Raw genomic sequence first — 22834 nt, 5'->3', positions numbered from 1 at the left:
AATTCAAAGTGGCAATGGAGTGAGATCTTAAAAAGGGATGCATATGGCATAGCCTCTGTTATTTCTATGACACTTTTATTATTCCATTCCTAAACACTCCATGGGTTATTTTGAGAGCTTTCAGATAAAATCACAGGTTTCAATTTAGAGCTTATGTATCAACCTGGTGACTTCTCTCTGTGAATGTCGTATAATAAATTAAGTGTACCACTGACTTATTGCATGCCGTCTGTCCTGATAAACGTCATCTAACATGGTCATATTTTTTTGTTCGCACTTAGTTATTTTCTAAAATTACAATGCTGTAGCTTTTGAAAGCCCAGTCCAGTCGTGGTTTTATTATTATTTTTTGTAACTATACAAAATGATTGAGTTTTTTTTTTTTTTTTTTTTGGTAGGTGGCCCTCCAGTACAAGCAAAGTCTATTTTGACTGACATACCACTTTCCTGCACTCGTACTTCTAGTTATTGGGATGCCCACAGTGTAAGCGTGCTTGGTACTTCTATGACCATTGCTGTAAAAGTCCCACTATGTGCAATTGTGGGACGATACCAATTGTTTTTGAAGATGCTAAATGATGCAGGAATTGGAAAGAAAGAACCTATTGGATTCTTCTATGTGCTCTTTAATCCTTGGGTACAAGGTATGAATAGATGAATGCTATACTTTTTCTACCATGTTCTCGGAAGTGTCTATTTAGATCAATGTAGGCTGAAATATCTGGGAAAGGAAATCCAAATGGTCTTATAGCTATGTTTGAGTATATATATATATATATATATATATATATATATATATATATATATATATATATATATATATTATATTTTTTCTGTTTAAAACTTAACTAGTCTTCATAAAACTATGAACTTGCTCTGGATTGTTTAAATGCATTTGATTGGTCTTACTGATGTGTTAGTGGTTTTTGTTTTGTTTTGTGTGTGTGTGTGTGTGTGTTCAAAATGACACTGTAGCTACAACATTTGAAATACAGCCAACAATGCTAAAATATGGGCATATCAATGGTCAAGTGGTGCTTCCTAAAAGATTTTATCTGCCGCATTGCATTTTGCATACACCTTGTTAAGTTAAATATATAGAACTGTATGTGCTCAATCTTCACTATAAAGTAAAGAGAGCCACACAGTGGTCAGATTGGTGGTACCAGCTCCACCCTAGGGCTTGAACCCAAAATATCTAAAAAAAAAAAAAAAAAAAAGAGGAATGAATAAACTAAAGGAGTCCCAAAGGCTCCTATCCTGTTTTTGTTACAAAGTCTTACAGTGGATACTTTTTTGTTTCATGACTTAACATTAAATATAGCTGATGACTACTTGACTCTTTATTGGTGATACCAAGTCATATGTATTTATATAGATATTTTCAAAGTAGGTATCATATCTATTTTATATATAGGTGTCAGTATATAAATTGTGCAGTTCAGCCATCAAATTTATCCCCTGCTATATAGTTGAACATTATGATGTACAGTAATGTAGATTGTACAGTACTAGTGGCCATATTCTCTTTAATGTCTCATTATAAAGTCCCCCCTTTTTTGGGGGGTCATGTCTGATCATTATTTAGCCCTTTGTATAATAAATTGGGATAAGATGGGGGAGAGGGGGAGGGGGAAGTTGGCATATGAGGGCACACAAGACGTCCCCATAGCCGTACCCTGCACCTGGTGGCAGTATGTACCATCGAAGATGAAAAAATTGTGTTTGAAGATAAACTGCAGTAGTTCGATAATGAAATCACTGTGTTCCTTCGAGTGAGTACCCCTCTGTTGTAAAAAGTAACCTATGTGTTTTAATCCGAGGGCATGGGGGATAGAGCTATACAGTGATTCCACATCCAAACTGCAGAGAATAGATTGTGTGGACATCTTCAGTGTATTTAGATGGGGCAATGTTTGTTTTGTATCCCTTAAATCGGAGGGAAGCTTCACCACCAGCGGTCTTAAGATATGATCCAAGTAAATACTGTCATTTTGTGTCATACTATTATTGCCCGACACTATAGGCCTACCTGTTAATTCTTGTTGTTTCTTATGAATTTTAGGTAGGCTATAGAATGTGGGAATACGTGGATTAGGAATGAGCATAAAATCATCTTTTTTTTAGATATTAAATTATCCTTAAGTCCCCTCTGTAAAATCAGTTTCAATTCTTCTAAGAATATTTTTGTGGGATCTGTTTTTAGAACTTTATATGTTGAAACGTCTGTGAGTATTTTTTTGGTAATGGAGTGTGTAGTATCCAGGATGACGATATTCCCCCCTTTTATCAGATGGTTTAATCGTTATCTCACTTTTTGTTGAATTTTTGGTATTTGACCTATAGTCCTCAAGTGCCATCAGCTGTATACTATATACCCTTTGCTATTCAGCCACTATTCCTAGTGTATAGTGCCTGTCTGTTTAATTTACAAATAAAGTATTAATGATTTGACTTTCTATTGGCACTTGCTTAGGATTTGATATTAGAAGCTATTTGTAGCATTTTATATTAACATACTCCAAGTTTATTTCCAATATTAGTTACAACTGTTTATGTATCCACTGTAAGACTTTGTAACAAAACCAGGATAGGAGCCCCATTGCCTTTGGGACTCCTTTAGTTCATTCATTCTAAAAAAAAGAACTGCAGCTTGTTGTGTGCATCAGAACACTCATTAGAAATCTTTTTTTGGTCTACTGGAAACCCATTTGCTAGCGTGAACATAAAAGTTGAGCCTTGGGGAAAGTGGCCATCAGGGATATCTTCTGCCAATATGAAGATGATACCTTACATAAACTGCTTTTTGTGTCTTAATTGGTCTCTTCACCCATCAGAAAGGGCCACTGTAGTGTTTAGAATATTTATCTGTATTCCTAGAGCTATAATCTCTTTTTGGTTCCAGCTCTCTCCTACTTGCAATTATGCACTCGGTAAACAAATTCCATCCGTAGTGTCTCCAGACCAGGGTGGATTTTTCCCAATATATCCGTCATGAATGTTGGACTGGGCACATATACAGATGGTGTTAAGGCAGGTTTTATTTTATTTATACAACCTTTTCGGTTTCAACAGCTTCTGTTTTATAGTTTTTAAATAAAATCTGCCTTGTCCTCCAGATTTTAATGTCAAAACAAATGACTCTAAATAGGGAAGGGGGGGGGGGATTCTCTCCACTTTTTCCCCAGCACAAAGTCTGCAGACAAATCTGTAGCTTTTGCAAGCTTTATTTTTTTTTATTTTTTTATTTTTCTTGTATACCTGCAAAGAAAAAATAAGGAATAATTAAGGAAAACATGCATGTTTTGTGTGTGTGTGTGTGTGTGTGTGTGTGTGTGTGTGTATATATATATATATATATATATATATATATATATATATATATATATATATATATATATACATACAGAGGCGGCTCTAGACTTTATGAGGCCTTAGGCGAAACGCAAACATGAGGCCCCACTAACAAAAAAGTGTCACATATACACATTGACGCACTGTCTACCTGTGTATGTGCCTGAGAGTGTGTCTGACAGAGAGTATCCTTGTGTGTGCGAATGTATGTCTCTGTGAGCATGTTTGTGTTTTTGTCTGAGACCCTATGTGTATGGGGTAGCTGATGGTGAGAGGGAGCGGGGGGTGTGATGGTGAGAGGGAGTGGACGGTGATGGTGAAAGGGAGCGGGGGGTTGATGGTAATGTGAGAGGGAGCAGGGGGTGATAGTAATGTGAGAGTGAGAGGGGGTAATGTGAGAGTGAGGGGGTTAATGTGAGAGTGAGAGGGGTTAATGTGAGAGTGAGAGGGGTTAATGTGAGAGTGAGAGGGGTTAATGTTAGAGTGAGAGGGGTTAATGTGAGAGTGAGAGGGGGTAATGTGAGAGTGGGGCGCGTAATGTGAGAGTGGGGCGCGTAATGTGAGAGTGGGGGGGTAATGTGAGAGTGAGAGGGGGTAATGTGAGAGTGAGAAGGGGGTGATGTGAGAAGGAGGGGGTGATGGTGAGTGGGGGGAAGCTGAGGGTGGTGACGGAGGGTTATGCTGAGGGTGGTGATGCGGAGGGTGGTGGGGGGTAATGCTGAGGGTGGTGAGGGGTGATGCTGAGGGTGGTGATGCTGAGGGTGGTGGGGGGTGATGCTGAGGGTGGTGATGCTGAGGGTGGTGGGGGGTGATGCTGAGGGGGGTGATGCTGAAGGTGGTGGGGGGAGTGATGCTGAGGGGTGGTGAAGCTGAGGGTGGGGTGAGGCTGAGGGTGGTGGGGGGTGAGGCTGAGGGTGAAGGGGTAATGGTGAGGGTGGGCAGGGGTGAAGCTGAGGGTGGGCAGGGGTGAAGCTGAGGGTGGGCAGGGGTGAAGCTGAGGGTGGTGGGGGGTGATGGTGGTGGGGTGATGGTGGTGGTGGGTGTAGCTGAGGGTGGTGGGGGTGAGGCTGAGGGTGGTGGGGGTGATGGTGGGGAGGGGTGATGGTGGTGGGGGGTGATGGTGGTGGGGGTTAAGCTGAGGGTGGTGGGGGGTGAGGCTGAGGGTGGTGATGGTGGATGATGGTGGTGGGGAATGAGGCTGAGGTTGGTGGGGGGTGATGGTGACGGTGGTGGAGGGTGAAGCTGATGGTGGTGGTGGGTGTAGCTGAGGGTGGTGGGGGTGATGGTAGGGAGGGGTGATGGTGAGGGTGGTGGGGGTGATGGTGGTGGGTGGTGAGGCTGAGGGTGGTGGGGGGTGAGGCTGAGGGTGGGGAGATGGTGGTGGGGGTGAGGCTGAGGGTGGGGTGATGGTGGTGGGGTGAGGCTGAGGGTGGTGATGGTGGTGGGGAATGAGGCTGAGGTTGGTGGGGGTGATGGTGGTGGGGGGGGGTGAAGCTGATGGTGGTGGTGGGTGTACCTGAGGGTGGTGGGGTTGATGGTGGTGGGGGGTGATGGTGGTGGGGGGTGAAGCTGAGGGTGGTGGGGGTGATGGTGGTGGGGGGTGAAGCTGAGGGTGGTGGGGGGGTGATGGTGGTGGGGGGTGAGGCTGAGGGTGGTGGGGGTGATGGTGGGGGTGAGGCTGAGGGTGGTGGGGGTGATGGTGAGGGTGGTGGGGGTGATGGTGGTGGTGAGGCTGAGGGTGGGGTGGTGGGGGTGAGGCTGAGGGTGGTGGGGTTGATGGTGGTGGGGGGTGAAGCTGAGGGTGGTGGGGGGTGATGGTGGTGGGGGGTGATGGTGAGGGTGGGTGTGAGGCTGATGGTGGTGGGGGGTGAGGCTGAGGGTGGTGGGGGTGATGGTGAGGGTGGGGGTGAGGCTGATGGTGGTGGGGGGTGAAGCTGAGGGTGGTGGGGGTGATGGTGGTGAGGCTGAGGGTGGTGGGGAGTGATGGTGAGGGTGGGTGTGAGGCTGATGGTGGTGGGGGGTGAGGCTGAGGGTGGTGGGGGGTGATGGTGAGGGTGGGGGTGAGGCTGATGGTGGTGGGGGGTGAAGCTGAGGGTGGTGGGGGTGATGGTGGTGGGTGAGCCTACCTTTCCCTGGTGGTCCAGTGGGCTCCCTGGTGGTCCGGTGGCCCCTGCTCCCGGTCTGCAGCTCCACAGAGCTGCAGACCGTGTAATCTCGCGAGATTCAGAGCGTTGCCGTGGTAACCCGCGGCAACGCTCTGATTGGCCAATTCTCGCGAGTCACATGGTCTGCAGCTCTGCACACTGCGGAGCTGCAGACCAGTGTCTGCGGTGGCCGGCCTGGCAGCAAGGAGGGGCCTCGCACCCGGCGGCATACTGGGCAAGCCGCCGGGCCCCCTCCTGGTGTCAGGTCTTCGGTCACTGACCGAGGACCTGACACACTCTGCTAACAGGCGGTTTAGGCGGCCGCGAGGCCCCCGCCAGCGCGAGGCCTTAGGCGGCTGCCTAAACCGCCTAATTAGAGAGCCGCCTCTGTATATATATATATATATATATATATACACACACACACCAAAAAAAAAGTAACTTCATATGTGTGATCCTTTTTAAGGCTCTGGAATCTTGCTAAGGAACTACCCTATATTTAAAGGGACTCTCTAGTGCCAGGAAAAAAAAAATAGGCACAGTGGTTGATTTTAATAGTGCCCCATGTCCCTTAACCCTACAGTGGTAATTATTGCCTGCTAGGGTTAACTCCTCCTCTTCCGGGTGTTTAGACGACTTTTGGTTGCCTAAATGATGCTGGACGTCTTCACGCTATGCATGAGAACTTCCAGTGTCACCAGGAATCACCATAGGAAAGCACTGAATAATGCTGTCCTATGGAGAAATCCCAATGCAAGCATGGCCAATGCCACGCATGCGCACCAGGTATGCCGCTGCGGCGGATGGAGGGGAAGAAGCGGGAAAGGAGCCTTACCCAGAGCTGAGGGACATCGGTACTGGTTTCAGGTAAGTAAACGAAGGGTTTTTAACCCCTTCAGTGCCGAGGGGGCTTTAAGGAAATTATCCAGCCCTTGTGGGTTTGGAGAATACCTGTCTGTTTCCTTAAGGTAAATGTTGGTTATGAAACTGAAAGAGTCCCATACACAAAAGAGACTATTAAAGGGACACTCCAGGCACCCAGGCCACTTCTGCCCATTGGAGTGGTCTGGTTGCCAACTCCCACTACTCTTAACCCTTCAACTGTATTTATTGCAGGTTTTTTTATAAACTGCAATAATTACCTTGCAGGGTTAACTCCACCTCTAGTGGCTGTCTACTAAACAGCCACTAGAGGGCACTTCCTGGTTTCTAGCACAGGAAACCTGTGCTAGAGCATCACTGGGCGTCCTCACGCTGTGTCAGGACCTCCAGCATCACTCATTTCAATGCTTTCCTATGCGCATGCGCATTAGGTCTCCCCAGCCGGTGGGCGGGATCAGTCTCGCCCACCGGCTGACGCAATCAGAAGGAGGAGCGGCGCGGAGGGAGAAGCAGCGACGTGGGGCATCGTCGCTGCCTCAGGTAAGTCACTAAAGGGGTTTTCACCCCTTCAGCAACCAGGGATTTGGGGGGTGGGAGGGAGAGGGAACCTGCAGTGTCAGGAAAATGGATTGTTTTCCTGGCACTGGAGTTTCCCTTTAACTAAAGAGAACCTAACTTTTCATAGAGCCAAGATTGTAAGTTTGGCTCTGGCAGGCAAAAATGCACAGTTGCATGTATGTATGTAGTAGGCACTGGATGAGATAAACATAAGCCATAACCAACCCATAAATCCCCATTAAGACAGACTCCAACGTTGGATGAAATAGGCCACAGCATTTATATAAAACTTATAAATACTGCATAGCACATCCATCTTTCATTACAAATATATAAATCTCACAAACCGGTCAATAAATAACACATAGTGTCATACAGTATATTTAAACTTTAATGAAAGCATCCTTGCCAATATAACTGACCAACTGCATGAGATCACACCCCCAAAGGCTCTCACCTTCCCCCTTGTCATACCAAAATTCATTTTTGAGCGTTTATGCTCACCACCAGCTGGCTTTTAGCTCAGTGGGACTGGGACACATCCAACTTTGTAACCTTGCAGTTTACCATTAGAGACAGGGGAGGTTGAAACCCGACCCGACGTTGCCTTTGAGACCGTATGGTAGCCCAGGAATGAGAATTACGCCCATGATGGCATACCATTTGCAAAAGTAGACAACCCAATGTATTGCAAATGTCCAGTCTTTTTTAGTAGCCACTTAGTCACAAACACTGTCAAGAAAAACAAAATGACTGCTAAATTTGACCAGTGTTTGTGACTAAGTGGCTACTAAGAAAGACTGGACATACCCCATTTGCAATACCTTGGGTTGTCTTCTTTTGAAAATGGTATGCCCTTATGGGGGTAATTCTCATTCCTGGGCTACAATACAGTCTCAAAGGCAACATAACGAATCTGGCGAATTTCAATGTGAAAAAAATGAAAAATGCAACATGCTATATTTGACCCTGTAACTACTGTACTGTTTTACTCGTATTTTATTGCAGTTAAAGCAAACCGTATTGTGACATCCACAGTTAAAATGTCATGCAGAACTAAAACATTTCTTAATTTCTCAAAAAAAATCCAAAAAATCCAAAGCCAAATATTTGATTGTTAAATGAAAAAGCCCTGTTTCCCCCTGAATAAAATGATATATAACAAGTGTGGGTACACGTAATATGAAAGAGGTGAATTACGGTTGAACAGACATATAGTCAAATTCCAAGTTTTGTTTACGTTTTATTTTTATCAAAACGTGTATATTTGGCTCAGTCCTTAACCCCTTCACGACGGGTGACGGACGAGGTCCGTCATCCTGGGGATGCCCTTAACGACGGGTGACGGACCTCGTCCGTCACGCGGTAAAATTAACCCCAGATCGCCGCAATCGCGGCGATCGCGGGGTTAATGGTGCTCCGGTCTGCCTCTGCATTAGAGGCAGACCGGGAGCACCGGATCGGGCTGTCAGAGTACATGTGCCCGCTCTGACAGCATGCCAGAGCGGGCACATGTGCTCTCTATACTCACCTCCGCCTCCCTGCACTTCCGGGTTCAGTGTGAAGTGCAGGGAGCCGGATCTGCAGTGATCCTGCCCCCTGGTGTTAAAAAAAAAAAGTTAAATTAAAATCCCACCCCCCCTTTACCCATATTAATAAAAAATTAACCCCTTCCCTGCCAATTGATCACTGACTACAGTGATCAATTGGCAGGGATTACATTTTAATATGATCTGATTTTTTTTTTTAACCCCTGAGGGTTAATTCTTTTTTTTTTAACCCTCAGGGGTTAAATTTATTTTATTAATTAATTTAAATATTTTAAAATTATAAATTTAGCTAGCTGGGGAGGGTGGAAGTTAGTGGGGAATTGGGGGATTTAGTGTTAGGCTAACTAGGGGTTAACGTTAAAAAAAGTTTTAAAATAAGCTTTAAAAAGTAAAAAAATTAAGTAAAAAAAAAAGTTTTAATAACGTTTAAGTAAAAAAAAAAAAAAAAAAACCCTTTACCCAGTCCAAATAAAAATTAACCCCTTGCCTGCCAGTCTATCACTGCCTACAGTGATCAAAATGCAGATCACAGTATTATACTGTGATCTAATTTTTTTTTAACCCCTGACGATTAACTTTTATTTATTTTTTAACCCTCAGGGGTTAAATTAATTTAATTAACTAATTTAAATATTGTATAATTAAATATTTTGCTAGCTGGGGTGGGTGGGAGTTATGGGAAAATGGGGAATTTACTGTTAGTGCTGCTTACTGCTAGTTAGGGGTTAACGGTAAAAGAAAAAGCTTAGAAAAATGTTAAATCTGTAAAAAAAAGTTTTACGAAAGTTTAGGAAACTTTAAAAAAATGAATAAGCAAAACAAAAGTTTAAAAAATAGTTTTAAAAAGTAAAAAAAGTTTTAAAAAGTAAAAAAATACATTTAATAACGCTCATTACCACTACACCTGGTACAAGCTAGCGGAAAAATGATCCCACGCTAAGGTTCAAAATATGCCTTTTGAAATACCCTGGGATGTCTTCTTTAAGAAATGGTATGGCTTTATGGGGTATTTGGATTATATAGCCTGGTAAAATACTCTAAAATGGGACATGGGCACAGCGTAAAAATTTAAAGTTTGAAAAAAATGGAATGGCTGTGTCCCAAATGTGCCCCTCCGATGTCCACATATACCTGGCAAAGGTACATACGGGGGTATTTTTGTACTCAGCCGACATAGCTGAGCAACATATAAAGTATTATAGAGTGGTGGTACACAAAATGTTTGCAAAATATACTGTGCAAACTCACTTTGTGTGTCAAAAAGGCAGAAAAAACGCTTATTACCACTACACCTGGTACAAGCTAGCGGAAAAATTATCCCACACTAATTTTCAAAATATGCCTTTTGAAATACCCTGGGATGTCTTCTTTAAGAAATGGTATGGCTTTATGGAGTATTTGGATTATATAGCCTGGTAAAATACTCTAAAATGGGACATGGGCACAGCGTAAAAATGTAAAGTTTGAAAAAAAATGGAATGGCTGTGTCCCAAATGTGCCCCTCCGATGTCCACATATACCTGGCAAAGGTACATACGGGGGTATTTTTGTACTCAGCCGACATAGCTGAGCAACATATAAAGTATTATAGAGTGGTGGTACACATAAGGTTTGCAAAATATACTGTGCAAACTCACTTTGTGTGTCAAAAAGGCAGAAAAAACGCTTATTACCACTACACCTGGTACAAGCTAGCGGAAAAATTATCCCACGCTAAGGTTCAAAATATGCCTTTTGAAATACCCTGGGGTGTCTACTTTAAGAAATGGTAGGCCTTTGTGGGGTAGTTTGAATTTAAAACTTACGAAGATGCTTGGAAATTGCACATAGGTCCAGCGTCAAAATTCAAAGTTCTGTAAAAACTGATATGGCTTGGTCTCCAATATGCCACTGTAGCTTCACAAAATAGTGCCAAAGACATTCATTGGGGATGTCTTTTTACTCAGAAGACTTAGCTGAGCATAATTTGAAGGTTTTGAACTTAGTGGCACATATGAAATATACAAAATGCCCAGCAAAAATGCAATCCGTATGTCAAAAAATGCACAAAATTATTTTTTACCACATACTTTGGCATATATTGGTGAATAAATGGGGGCATGCTAAGGCACAATATGCACCTTATGATATACCCTGGAGTGTCTACTTTTACAAATGGTAGGCCTTTGTGGTTTTTTTTTTGAACAGTCAAACTGTTATAATACCCCAAATGGAAGCATAGGCTCATTAAATCCGTCTCTCAAAATTCAACTGTGAATACTGAAAAGGACAGGTCTCCTGTATGGCACTGTAGCTTCACGAAATAGTGCCATAGACATACAATGGGGGTGTCCTTTTACTCAGAAGACTTAGCTGAGCATAATTTGGGGGGTTTGAACTTAGTGGCACATATGAAATATACAAAATGCCCAGCAAAAATGCAATCCGTATGTAAAAAATGCACACAATTATTTTTTACCACATACTTTGGCATGTAATGGTAAAAAAATGGGGGCATGTTAAGGCACAATATGCACCTTATGAGATACCCTGGAGTGTCTACTTTTACAAATGGTAGGCCTTTGTGGGGGTTTTTGAACAGTCAAACTGTTATAATACCCCAAATGGAAGCATAGGCTCATTATATCCGTCTCTCAAAATTCTACTGTGAATACTGAAAAGGACAGGTCTCCTATATGGCACTGTAGCTTCACAAAATAGTGCCAAAGACATACAATGGGGGTACCGTTGTACTCAGCAGAAGTAACTGAACACATAATAAAACTTTGTACAGGAATAGCACACAACAACTTTACAAAATACACATGAGAAGTTCTTTGTTATACGTTTGTGTGCGAAAACCCCCCAAAAACAGAATTTTACTCCAATATTTAGCAGAGGTTGGCGGTAAAATGGCTACGTAGAAAGTGTCAAAACAACCTTAGGTAAATAGCCTGTGATGTCTACTTTATATAAATATATACTTTTGTGTGGCAATTTTGTTTTATTTTATGGCTATTAGGCTTACAAGACAAACATACCAAATTCTAAAATCGCTCCACATTAAAATTTTATTTTACTCCTTGTGCTTTGTGACCTGTAACTACCAAAAAAAACTTAAAATCCCAGACACATTATATATTCTGTAAATCAGAACAAATAAATGAATTTATTTTTAATTACTTTCCTTAACCTGCACTAATTATGCACACATTATGATTGCAAAAACTGTAAAAAAAAACAATATTTTTCATTTTTTTTGCATTTTTCTGTATTTTTTTTATAATAAGTAAGCATTTATATATTTATATGTTATATCAAATTAAAGCCCTTTCTGTCCTTTAAAAAACAGTATATAATATGTGTCGGTGCAATAAATGAGAGAGATGCAAATTGCAGTTGAACGCAAACAGCAAGAAAATGCAAAAATTGCTTGTGTCATTAAGCGTAAGTCAAGCTTCTGAAGCTCTGTCCTTAAGGGGTTAAGGGGTTAAAAAGTATCCATTTGCTAGTGTATGAATAACATGTATTTCCAATCCACCACTAGGTGTCATTAGACCACTGTACTAATATTCACCTGGAGACTTATCAGAAATACGTGTATTTCTATGTAATAGACCGAGTTTAAGATAAAGGAAGATTAAACGGCTAAAGCATTCGGAATTGGAAAAAACACTTAGATATACGTACATGTGGAGAAGCAGGGAAGGTGCATGTGCCGGTTGGTATCTCGTTAATCTGAGAGTTAAGCAAAATAACTAGTCCCTACATATTTGACAGCCGGCACATGTTCCCTACGTGTCACAAGTCCAAAGTATATCATAAGGTGAATTACTCATTGCCCAGATATTATAATTGCTAAGAAGCCCAGCCACAAATAAGATAGTGTTAACCCATGAACCAAAGGAGCTGGGGTTTTCAAAAGTTATAGAATACAAAAGCTACAAGTTCAGATCCCCCAGTGTGAGAGGTGTCTGTCGACTAATGTGGACTCCTGAACAGAGAGCGCTATAGGTTTTAAAAGTAATAATAAACAAGAGTCTTATTATTACTTCTTTATGATTGGGAATCGGCTGAAGCCATAAAACAAAGCCACTAAGCTCAGAAACTTATATTTTTCTTTGAATGCTCTATGTCCAACTACTCTTCTGATCATTCATTCTGTTTGAAACAGCCTCTGCACCACTTTTGCCTGTTTTTCTAAGTTACCAAGCGTGAGGCCCTTTGTAGCTTTTTAAAAAGTTGAGATGCTTTTATAATATGCCGTTTAACCTATCTTATATACTTTCTAGCACATATCCGGAATTTTTGTCAAGTAATCGTATTTTCTGTTAAGTGTTGTACGCTAACATCTCAATAAAGAAATGCTAAATTGACTTCACACTTTGCAGGTGATGAGGTATTTCTGCCCACTGAAGAGGAAAGAGAAGAATATGTACTAAATGATACTGGACTAATTTTATATGGCCATGAACAAATCAGAAACAGCAGACCATGGGACTTTGGACAGGTAACAAAAATTGTCCGATGGCAATCAAAGGCAGGGGTGAGTGTGGTTATACATATGACTCTTAGCATTACAATAATTGTGTAGGGAACACACCCCAAACACCAGGAAGAGTCTTTCTATTTTTAATACAGCTATAGGTGTTTCCTAACGTGCCACTTCCCTCTTCTCATGGCCACTACAACTAAAGGTCCACCACCAAGCATCTTACTAGCAATTCACTTTTGCGAAAAGGAAGGTGGTAAGATAGACATCTTGTAGGTTACTCTATAGTCGCTGAGTTTTGCTATCTGAAACCTTCAAACTTCATGTAAAAGTCCAAAAATTTATGGAAATAATTGTCTTCAATCAAATCAAACTTGTAACCTTGGGTCTCTATCTCAAACATCCTGGTTGTTTAGCTCAGTGGAGCTAAACTCGAAAGGCAGCATATGCCCAGAGCACCTGCCTTGCAAAGCATCCTCATTGCGCTGCGTTTGGAAGTCTCATTGGACAGCCACAGAACGTCTGGGTGGTGGGGTTAGAAGGGAAAAGGCTTACAAAAGCAGACAACAGACTTGCTAGTTTTGCAAGCTGTCTTTAGCTATATCCCCAGTGTGTTCATTGGTTGGTTCTTATTTGGGCATTGGAATGCCCCTTTAAATTTGTAACCATATTTGTGCAGTTTCCTAGGGCATAATCGAAAACTAACAAAGTCTCAATATATCCATCGTGGAACACTTTCTAAATTAAATGCAGTTTGGCAATTTCAAGACTCTTGAACAATGGGTAGAGTAGAATTTATAAAGCTTCAGTGATCTTTGAAAAATTCTGCAGCTCTAATAAATTACAGAAGGAGGACAGGAACGAGTGAACATCACAGTCTCTGCAAAGTTATGTCTGCTTAGAATGTCCATTCAATAATATGTGCTAGCAGACAAAGGCCATTCTGCACACCTTCACATTCAGATTTGATGTCTATTTAACAAAAGAAGGTCCAGTTGCTATTAATAAATGCCATTTTATTTCAGACTATTGTGGTTCTGTAGCATTGTAAATGTAACCGCCATTTGTTTTCTGTAGACATACAGTGTCACTGTATATACTAGATTGTACGCTTCCAGAAGTGCTGTCCTACCCCACACCCCATTTCTAACTTATTTCGGTGTGATTTATTCCAGTTTGAAGAGGACATTTTGGATATAACACTTTATCTTCTTGACCAGAGTTTAGACTTAAAAAGGGATCCTGATGGTGAGCTATTAAAGCGATCTGGAGCCCTACACGTTAGCAGAACATTATGTGCTATGGTGAGTATTTACTTTTACATTGCTTGCATTGCTTGAATAGCTCCACTGATATTCACATCTTGGGGCAAAGACCCAAGATGGTCACATACTAGAGTATTGCCTCCACCCCCTGATTAGAAGCATGTTGCCAACTGGTGCATATCTAGAGTGAACCCCCCATACTGCTAACGCAGTGCTTTTGTATATCATTCAGAGTAGGCAGTTTCATTTATCCAGTCACTTTTTGGTAAAATTATTATTTTTTTCAAGTAAACCTTTAGAAACAAACAAAAAAAAAATGTTCCTCCGTAGGTAAACCATCACAATGAGAATACAGTTTTTGTAGGAAGCTGGATTGGTGGCTTCATCAATTCTGTGGTTCCCTCAAGATGGAATGGGAGTGTTCAAGTTCTCCGGAGCTGGCGTCAGAATGGACCAGTCCCCTTTGGACAGTGTTGGGTGTCTGCAGGAGTACTCTGCACAAGTTTGTAAAATTTTGTTTTGCTCAGTATTTGTTCTCTCCAGAAATAACATATGATTACCAGTATATAAATAAGATATATGTACAATTATTAAATCGTGTGCCTAGATACAAGCATGTAAAAATCACCTCACTGCACAGGATTCTTCACCAATACCATTTGTTTTTCCTCTTAGTGCTCCGATGTCTGGGCATTCCAACTCGCCTTGTCACAATATTTGATGCAGCTCGCAGAACTGATGCACAGTTCTATTCTACCCGTTTCTTTTTTGAAAATGGAATATTCACAACACAATGGTTTCCTTCTGTGTGGTAAGCCATCCACTCTAGCCATAAACTGTAGCGTTGTCCGATCTGCTCTTACAAGTAAGCCATCTTAATGTAGGGCTGAATTGCTGTCCCATACATTGTAGACTTTCACAAATTTCCATGACTTGACTTGCCTTATTGAAGTAATCTCTCAGTGACTTTGGTCAGGCTTTTCTGGCTAACCATGGTAACGTATGATAATTGGCTAGCTCTGCCTCCTTACCGCTTATGGGACCAAAAAAAAAAGTTTAGAAGGAGGTTATGGTCATGTGATTAGCAGTCTTTTTCCTGTCCTACAGCCAATAGGATACGTATCCAGTTTTTTTTGTTTTTTTTGCCAGTTCCCCTGCCTTTGCCAACTCCCACTCGCATGTCTCCTTTCTCCTTTATTTTGCAATTAGAATATATGTGCACTAGCGTTGCCACTCAATATATCAGTTTCTATGAGCTTAGTGTTATAGGGGCATGCTAGATTATGGCTGCCATTTTGGGCATGTACAAAATAATACTAATGAAATCATAATGAATGACAACCTCTTTAAAGCCTCAATTTCAATTACAAATCTAAGTGCCACATTCAAAAGCCAGCCTGACAAACCTGGTGTCTCTGCAGATGTCCTACTGCACGGCGAATTTTATGTATGACTATAGCTTCCTGTGTCTATAGTCGCCACCACTGGGAGCATAAGAAGGACACTTCAACTAGGTCCCTGGATGACTCCTATGTTTGGCACCCTTTGCCCATTATAGGTGCAGGGCGTGTATTTCTTAAATGTCTTATGTGCTATCCTGCCCTGCTGATGCCCTCTACCAACCAGGTAGATTCAGGGCCGGTGCTAGGATTTTTAGTTACACAGGCGAAGATGCATTTTGGTGCCCCCAACCCTCATTTAAAAAAAAAAAAAAAAAAATGCATCTTCACCTGTGTGTCTTTCCTCCCAAGCCACAGGCACACATGCATCATTTTTCAGTCACACAGTCAAAGTCACACAGGTACACTGTCATACAAAGACAGAAATAATCATACAGAGACATACAGACACATACAGTCAGAGACATACATGCATACAGAGACATGCAGGCATATAAAGACATACATGCATACAGAGGCATACCGTCATACAGACACATACATACAGACATACAGAAACATACATACAAAGACATTCAGGCACATACATACAGGCATGCAGACACATAAATACATACATACAGAGACATACCGTCATACAGACACATACAGAGGCATACCGTCATACAGACACATACATACATACAAAAACATGCATACAAAGACATACAGGCATACAGAGACACATACGTACATACAGAGACATAAAGGCATACAGTTACATACATGCATACAGAGACATATATACAGACATTCAGAGACAAACATACATCCAGTTACATACATGCATACAGAAACATACGTACAAGACATACAGACACATACATACATACAGAGGCATACCGTCATACAGATACATACATACATACAGACAGGCTTACAGAAAAATACATACTCACACACACACACACAAACTCACAGACACATACTCGAACACACACACATACTCACATGCACACACACACACTGACAGACACACTGACAGACACACACACACACACTGACAGACACACACACACACACTGACAGACACACACACACACACTGACAGACACACACACACACACACACTGACAGACACACACACACACTGACACACACACACACACACACACACACTGACACACACACACACACAATCACTGACAGACACACACACACACACACTCACTGACAGACACACACACTCACTGACAGACACACACACACACACTCACACTGACAGACACACACACTCACACTGACAGACACACACACTCACACTGACAGACACACTCACTCACATGCACACACAGTCATTAATTATCTAAATTACATTTAAATTTCCCACCCAGCCTCCCTACCTGGAGTGCTGGCGTGGGTCTCTCATTGGTGGTCCAGTGGAGCTGCTGGGAGGCGTGCGGCTGAAGTTGATTAGGAGGCGGCGAGGGAGCTCTGATCTCTCTGACCGGCTCCCTCGCAGGCTGTTTTCTGATGCCGCGGGAGCCGGAATATGACGTCATATTCCGGCTCCCGCGGCATCAGCAAAAGGCGCGCGAGGGAGCCGGTCAGAGAGATCAGAGAGCTCCCTCGCCGCCTCCTAATCAACTTCATCCGCACGCCTCCCAGCAGCTCCGGGGATCCAGGAGGTGACCTGGCAGGAGGGAGCACTTCCCTCCTGCCGGTCACTGGAATTTTGCGCCCCCAGAGCCGGTGCGCCCTAAGGCGGCCGCCTGTGCCGCCTTATGGACGCGCCGGCCCTGGGTAGATTTGGCTGTGAAGCCTGTGCAGCGCTATCTGTTTATGAAGCTCTTGAAACCATTATATGCACTACCTGACTAGCAAAGCTTGTTAATTTGCATATTCATGTATATTTGCATATTGTAACTTTTACAGGCAGATGTCTTATGTCATTCTTCGCCATCTTCCCAACCCCTTTATAAATATGGTATTGTGTTATTATGAGTTTCCTGTATGTTTCCCAATATGATTTGGTTATATATATATATATATATATATATATATATATATATATGATTAAGCGCGTTGCCATAAGTTAAATGTGATTCGGATAAAGAGCTAGTACGGAGTGAAAATATAGCATTGTATGTTGATTCCATTGGGAACTGTGTCTTGTGTGGTTTGTTCAGGAATCCCAGTAACAGAGTCTTCGGACCTGTTGGCTGGTTGCTAAGATCCCTGATTCCTAGGACAAGTTTAAAAAAAAAAAATTAAGAGCTAGTCCTGAGAGCCACAAATGCTTTTAGAAAGGCAGAGGGGATGATATCTGCCTGCAAGGAGAGAGTTGCAGACTGGCCTTGTGGAAAAGGTACTCAGAAACCACAGTCAAGCTTCGATAGTGGGTCTGAAGCGCTCCAGGGTCCTTGATAGCAGCAAGGAAGCTGACCTGGTGAAGGTACTCAGTCAGAGTAGAAGAATGTCATTACAGGCTGTAGTGGGGTCTGATAGGAAATATAAAAAGAAATGGTCTGAAGGGAAATTGAAAAAGAAAAGTAATTTCCTCTCGATGTGGCTTACTGGGTGGGGGTAATAGATATTTTTGGTGATCCGGCGGCCGGTTCAATTCCTAGCTTCCCTGGTGGTCCTGTGTATCTGCTCTAGTGAACCCTGCTCTTCGGTGCATTGCCGTGGTAACCCATGGCATCACTTTAAATGCCGGCACTCACTGGAGCAATGTTGGTTCAGGTTTGTGCCGTCGGAGTTGAGCACTCTATCCACATTTAAAGATGGTCACCAAGCATGTGCAGCAGCCATCATTTAAAATACTGTGGCGGACCTGAGTGGAGTAGCCCCAAACCTGGCAACATGATTGGGCTTCTTGCTGGCGTGGGGCCATGGAGCATTGCCCAAATTATAGTTTCATCCCTGTAGATAACTACACGGTTGACAAGCTTATACAATTGCTTAGAAGGACCTTAGAAAATGCAGTATAAGCTCCCTAGTCAGAAGTTTCGGATAGGCATTTTTCAGATCTTGAATCAAACTTTCCTTCCCACCGCATGGAAAAACAAGATTTTGTTCTTTCAGAATGGAGCAAACCTTAAAGAAAAATATACTTCCACGGTTAACTGACTGTACCCATTAAAAGGAAATAATCTTGATATATATGAAATACAGTGCCTAAATTTGATGCCCGAGTGTCTAGAGGGGCTAGAAGAATTTGGATACCCTTGAAGAGTTCAGCATCACTTCGAAAAAACCCATGGGCTGTAAACTGGCTTCAAACTTCTGAAAAGTTTTCACTGCTGCAGTATACAAAAGAGGATCCCACTAGGGAAGTACTAGTTCTAATAGGATCAACACCCAGTCTTTTCGTTCTTCCAATAAATCTTTCTGACTACCAACTGAGTGTAGGAGCCTGACTTCAACAGATAAACTACCTGATATTGGTATTCAGTTTATATAATTTCTTCAGACTTCAGACGAGAATTCAGTCAAAGACCCAAAGGAAATCTTTCCATTTCTACTTGAACGCAAAAGAATGCTCTATAAGAATATGTAGAGAATCCTTTTAAAAGAGGACATGGCCTCTTTGGCTGAGGCTGCTCTGGACTGTGGCAAATGTATCGCCTTCAATTCGGTTAGCTTACTCATGGCATGGTCCCCCTCATAGCCTGACCTTTCCTGTGGCCTTTCTTGTGCCCCCCATTGCGGGTGGTGCACTGACCCGGGCCAACGCTCCCGCCCACCTGCTCAATTGAGCCTGGATGTTTAGTCGTGGGCTTGCTAACGGAGCAGGAGCCCAGGCCCAAGGAACCGCCAGGCCCACATGTCCGCACCTAAGGACACGCAGGCTACACCAGCAGCATCTGCTCTTGTCCCTCTCGGCAGTTGGACTTGGGGCTTGGGCACTTCTGGTGTTTCCCTCTGTTTCTGTTGTCCTTCACAGTGTCTACCCCCTGATACTCGCCTCTCTCAACTGCCTTGTGGAGTGTAGACTTGCCTCTTCTTTCTTCACATAGGCGCCTGGAACTCTTATGCCCTTGCCTGTGAGGGAAGAGGACCAGAATCAGCAGCTTCCTGGACCATCTTTGTTTTGGTGCTGCCGTCAGACCACAGGGCACTTGCAGATAAGCGTGGTTTTCCTTTAGCTAAGCAGTCTGGTGATCCCATGCTAGGAGGGTTTCTTTCCAGCCTTCTGAGTTTTTTAAATCAGTGGGAGCTGGGTGTGCCGATGCAGGATGATTCCGTATTAGTTTACTTTAGACGGTTTGGTCCCCTGCTCATCAGTCCCCGATTGTGTAGGCTCCATGGGGGTCTCAGGGCCCCCTTTGCATATGCCTGCACCCAGTAGTGGTCCGTACCAGTAGGGCATCCCTTTCTTCGGCAGTTGTGGGTTCTGCTGAGCCTGCAGCTTCTTGCACGAAGGGGAATACTTGCAAGGTCCCCACGGTGTCGCTTGATTCGTCGGGTGTTCCTGATGTTGCGCGGGGGCTGCTTATATGTGCTGGTCTGGCCTTCCGGGCCTGCACTTGAAGCAGGAGACTAAAGATACGATTGGAAGGGGGAATTTGTAGATATTTGTTCTCTCCTGCCATCTGATAAGGCTCCTCCCCTGGTTGAAAAGGACAGTAAGGAATCATGGCAGACATATCAGCGGCCACCCTCAGACGCAGGCGGGTTTTCCTCCAAACCACCACGGAACTACGCACCAACGGAATAAGATACCGGTGGGGCTTCCCGGCAAAGCTCATACTAACCAAAAACGGGAAGACAGTGCAGATCTCAACTCCGGAAGAAGGAAAGAAAATGCTCGCTGAATGGGGCCTCACTCGCAACCTCGCCTCGGAGGCACGACCTAAATCCCCCAGAGCAAGCCGCAACACAAACATGGACTAACTGATTCCTCCATGATCTTACGGACTAACTAAATAACCGAGGAACGACCACTGCAAGTATTACTAAACTGCATAGTGTTGTTGTATAACTGTCATTACCACACAATATGTACCTACCGCATGTATGTATTAACCTGACCTATAATTACAACCCCAGCACCTCATACACCACACGCATGAGCCGCCTGCCTATATTTCCCCACATACACCATCAGAGGCCTCCCCCTCAGTTGCTGCTGCCTAAATACTCACCGGCTAGCATTACTACAAACCCCCCTGATAACAACCCAATGTAATTACACATACTGGCACACTACGCCAGCTCAAAAACCTAACCCCCTGCAAACACAGCTTAGCAGTTTGCGACTCATGCACAAAGCTTCCAATGCTTGATATGGACTGTCCCGTTGCTCAGATAGGTGACCCTCCCTTCACACACCCGCTAGACGAAAACCACAATGCGATGCCCTGACAAAATCGGTGAGGCAGCCGCTAAGGATGCCTGGCCCACACCACCTGTCTGGTTAACCCCTGCCCAGGGCAGCAGAGTACAGCATTTGCATTTTGGGCTCCCTACACACGAGTCCACACACCAACAGCCTTTGTCTGGCCTGCCTGGGAGGCATACCACCACCACCAATACGGGTATTAAACTCACACAGGAGGGGGGGACCACACGACATCACTTGGGAGCACGGACACTATACCACAGGACACAACCGCACAACCTGCCATCGCAGACGGGGTCGGGAGGAGTGCAGGGCACACTGCAAGGTAATAGATGTCTGACACTAGGTTAGGTGAGGGTTCTAAAAACGGACCCGCCTCAGAATGGCTACTGGGATGATACCACAAATAAAATTGTGGCCGGAACTAAGCATGTTAATTATTCACGCACATAAAGAAACGGAGCAGCAACTGGGGGTGGGGAGTACGCCCCAAACCCGATACAAACGGAGGCACGGGGACACATACGGGAAACAGGCAAAATCAGATATCACAACATGCAAATAGGCTCTCACCACAAACAACTAGCAAAGATGTATCGGACGCTGTTCCCTGGGCCCCAGTGCGATACACTATCTCGAAGGTACAACGTAATGCAATACAATACAACCCAACATGAGATGCGGATCCCCGGCCCGCCAAGAGTGGACCGAGTGAGGTATAAGCCAAAATGCAAATTAGGGGACAAGGTGCTAATCATTCATAACAGGAAACAAGGCACATATACCTGCTTCACGTAGTGTACAAGTAAGATGCTACAACGGAAATATCTAACTCACCAACACAATAATTTATGTATGTTTAGATGTTACTTGCATGCCTCCTACTATTGAAAAAGTAAGAATCTATGTTTACAATTGTTAAAACTGTTCATGTTCTAATGTTTGATAACGGTTTCAGCTGAAACCAGTTCTCCCTATTGGAGCCCAATTAGCCACCTACTTGGAAAATCAATTCCAATCCCCCACGGCACAACCGAAGTGCCAGACCTACAGGTCGCCTGTAAATACACCTACGGACTCCTGTCTACCCCTAGCACATACCCCCCCACCCCTTCCTCACCCCCCTGTTTGTCGAATAACACCTGCAGACTAGACCCGCCAAATACTGACAAACGCTGCCAATACCAACATAGTATACTACATACGCTCTCAACACCATGCTCATCTACTCGCACAATACCAAAGGCCTAAACACACCACACAAAAGAAGATTACTCTTAGAAGACTTGAAATGACTCAAAGCAGACAGTCTGCGTGCAAGAAACTCACTTTGTCACGAATCGAATTCCCACGTTTGCTACGAGAGACTATCCACTACAATATCATGCAACTCACACCTCCAAATCCAAAGGTGTCTCGCTTCTACTACATAACTCCCTCACAGTAGAAACACTTAGGATCAAGAAAGATAGTCAATGTAGATATGTGATCTTGCAATGTATAATCAACAACAACCCAATCACATTAGTAGGCCTCTACGCCCCAAACGACCAACAACGTAACTTTCTACACAAAGTTCTTAACAAAATACCAACGGAGGTGACAACCCCCTTGATTATATGCGGAGACCTAAACCACACCATGGATTCTCGCATTGACTCGACAACATCTAGCGACTCCACCAGGCACGTTAAGCTAAAAAATGCAAACAAAGCGCTGGTAAAACTCACACAAGAATATAGCCTTTATGATGTATGGAGAACCATGCACCCCTCGGCAAGGGAATATACATTCCTTTCACAGACGCACAAAACCTACTCCAGAATTGATCATATCCTTGTTTCAGGCACACTGCTCCCACAAGTGGAAGACTGCACCATTGGA

At 43.5% G+C, this 22834-nt stretch overlaps 1 protein-coding gene across 1 annotated transcript in view; it reads left to right on the top strand.

The window, feature by feature from the left end:
• The first annotated feature begins 484 nt into the window (after positions 1-484).
• Positions 485-22834, top strand: part of LOC134614872 (protein-glutamine gamma-glutamyltransferase E-like) — a 76811-nt gene continuing 54461 nt past the window's right edge. The window contains exons 1-5 of the mRNA XM_063459113.1: positions 485-644; positions 12859-12977; positions 14135-14263; positions 14555-14726; positions 14900-15035. Coding sequence (XP_063315183.1) covers positions 506-644; positions 12859-12977; positions 14135-14263; positions 14555-14726; positions 14900-15035 — 695 coding nt within the window. The 5' untranslated portion in view covers positions 485-505. The remainder of the gene's footprint in view (positions 645-12858; positions 12978-14134; positions 14264-14554; positions 14727-14899; positions 15036-22834) is intronic.

Source organism: Pelobates fuscus, chromosome 6 (genome assembly GCF_036172605.1).
Source record: "Pelobates fuscus isolate aPelFus1 chromosome 6, aPelFus1.pri, whole genome shotgun sequence".
NCBI lineage: Eukaryota > Metazoa > Chordata > Amphibia > Anura > Pelobatidae > Pelobates > Pelobates fuscus.
The sequence above is the reverse complement of the archived record's forward strand: the minus strand, read 5'-3'. Positions and strand labels throughout refer to the sequence as shown.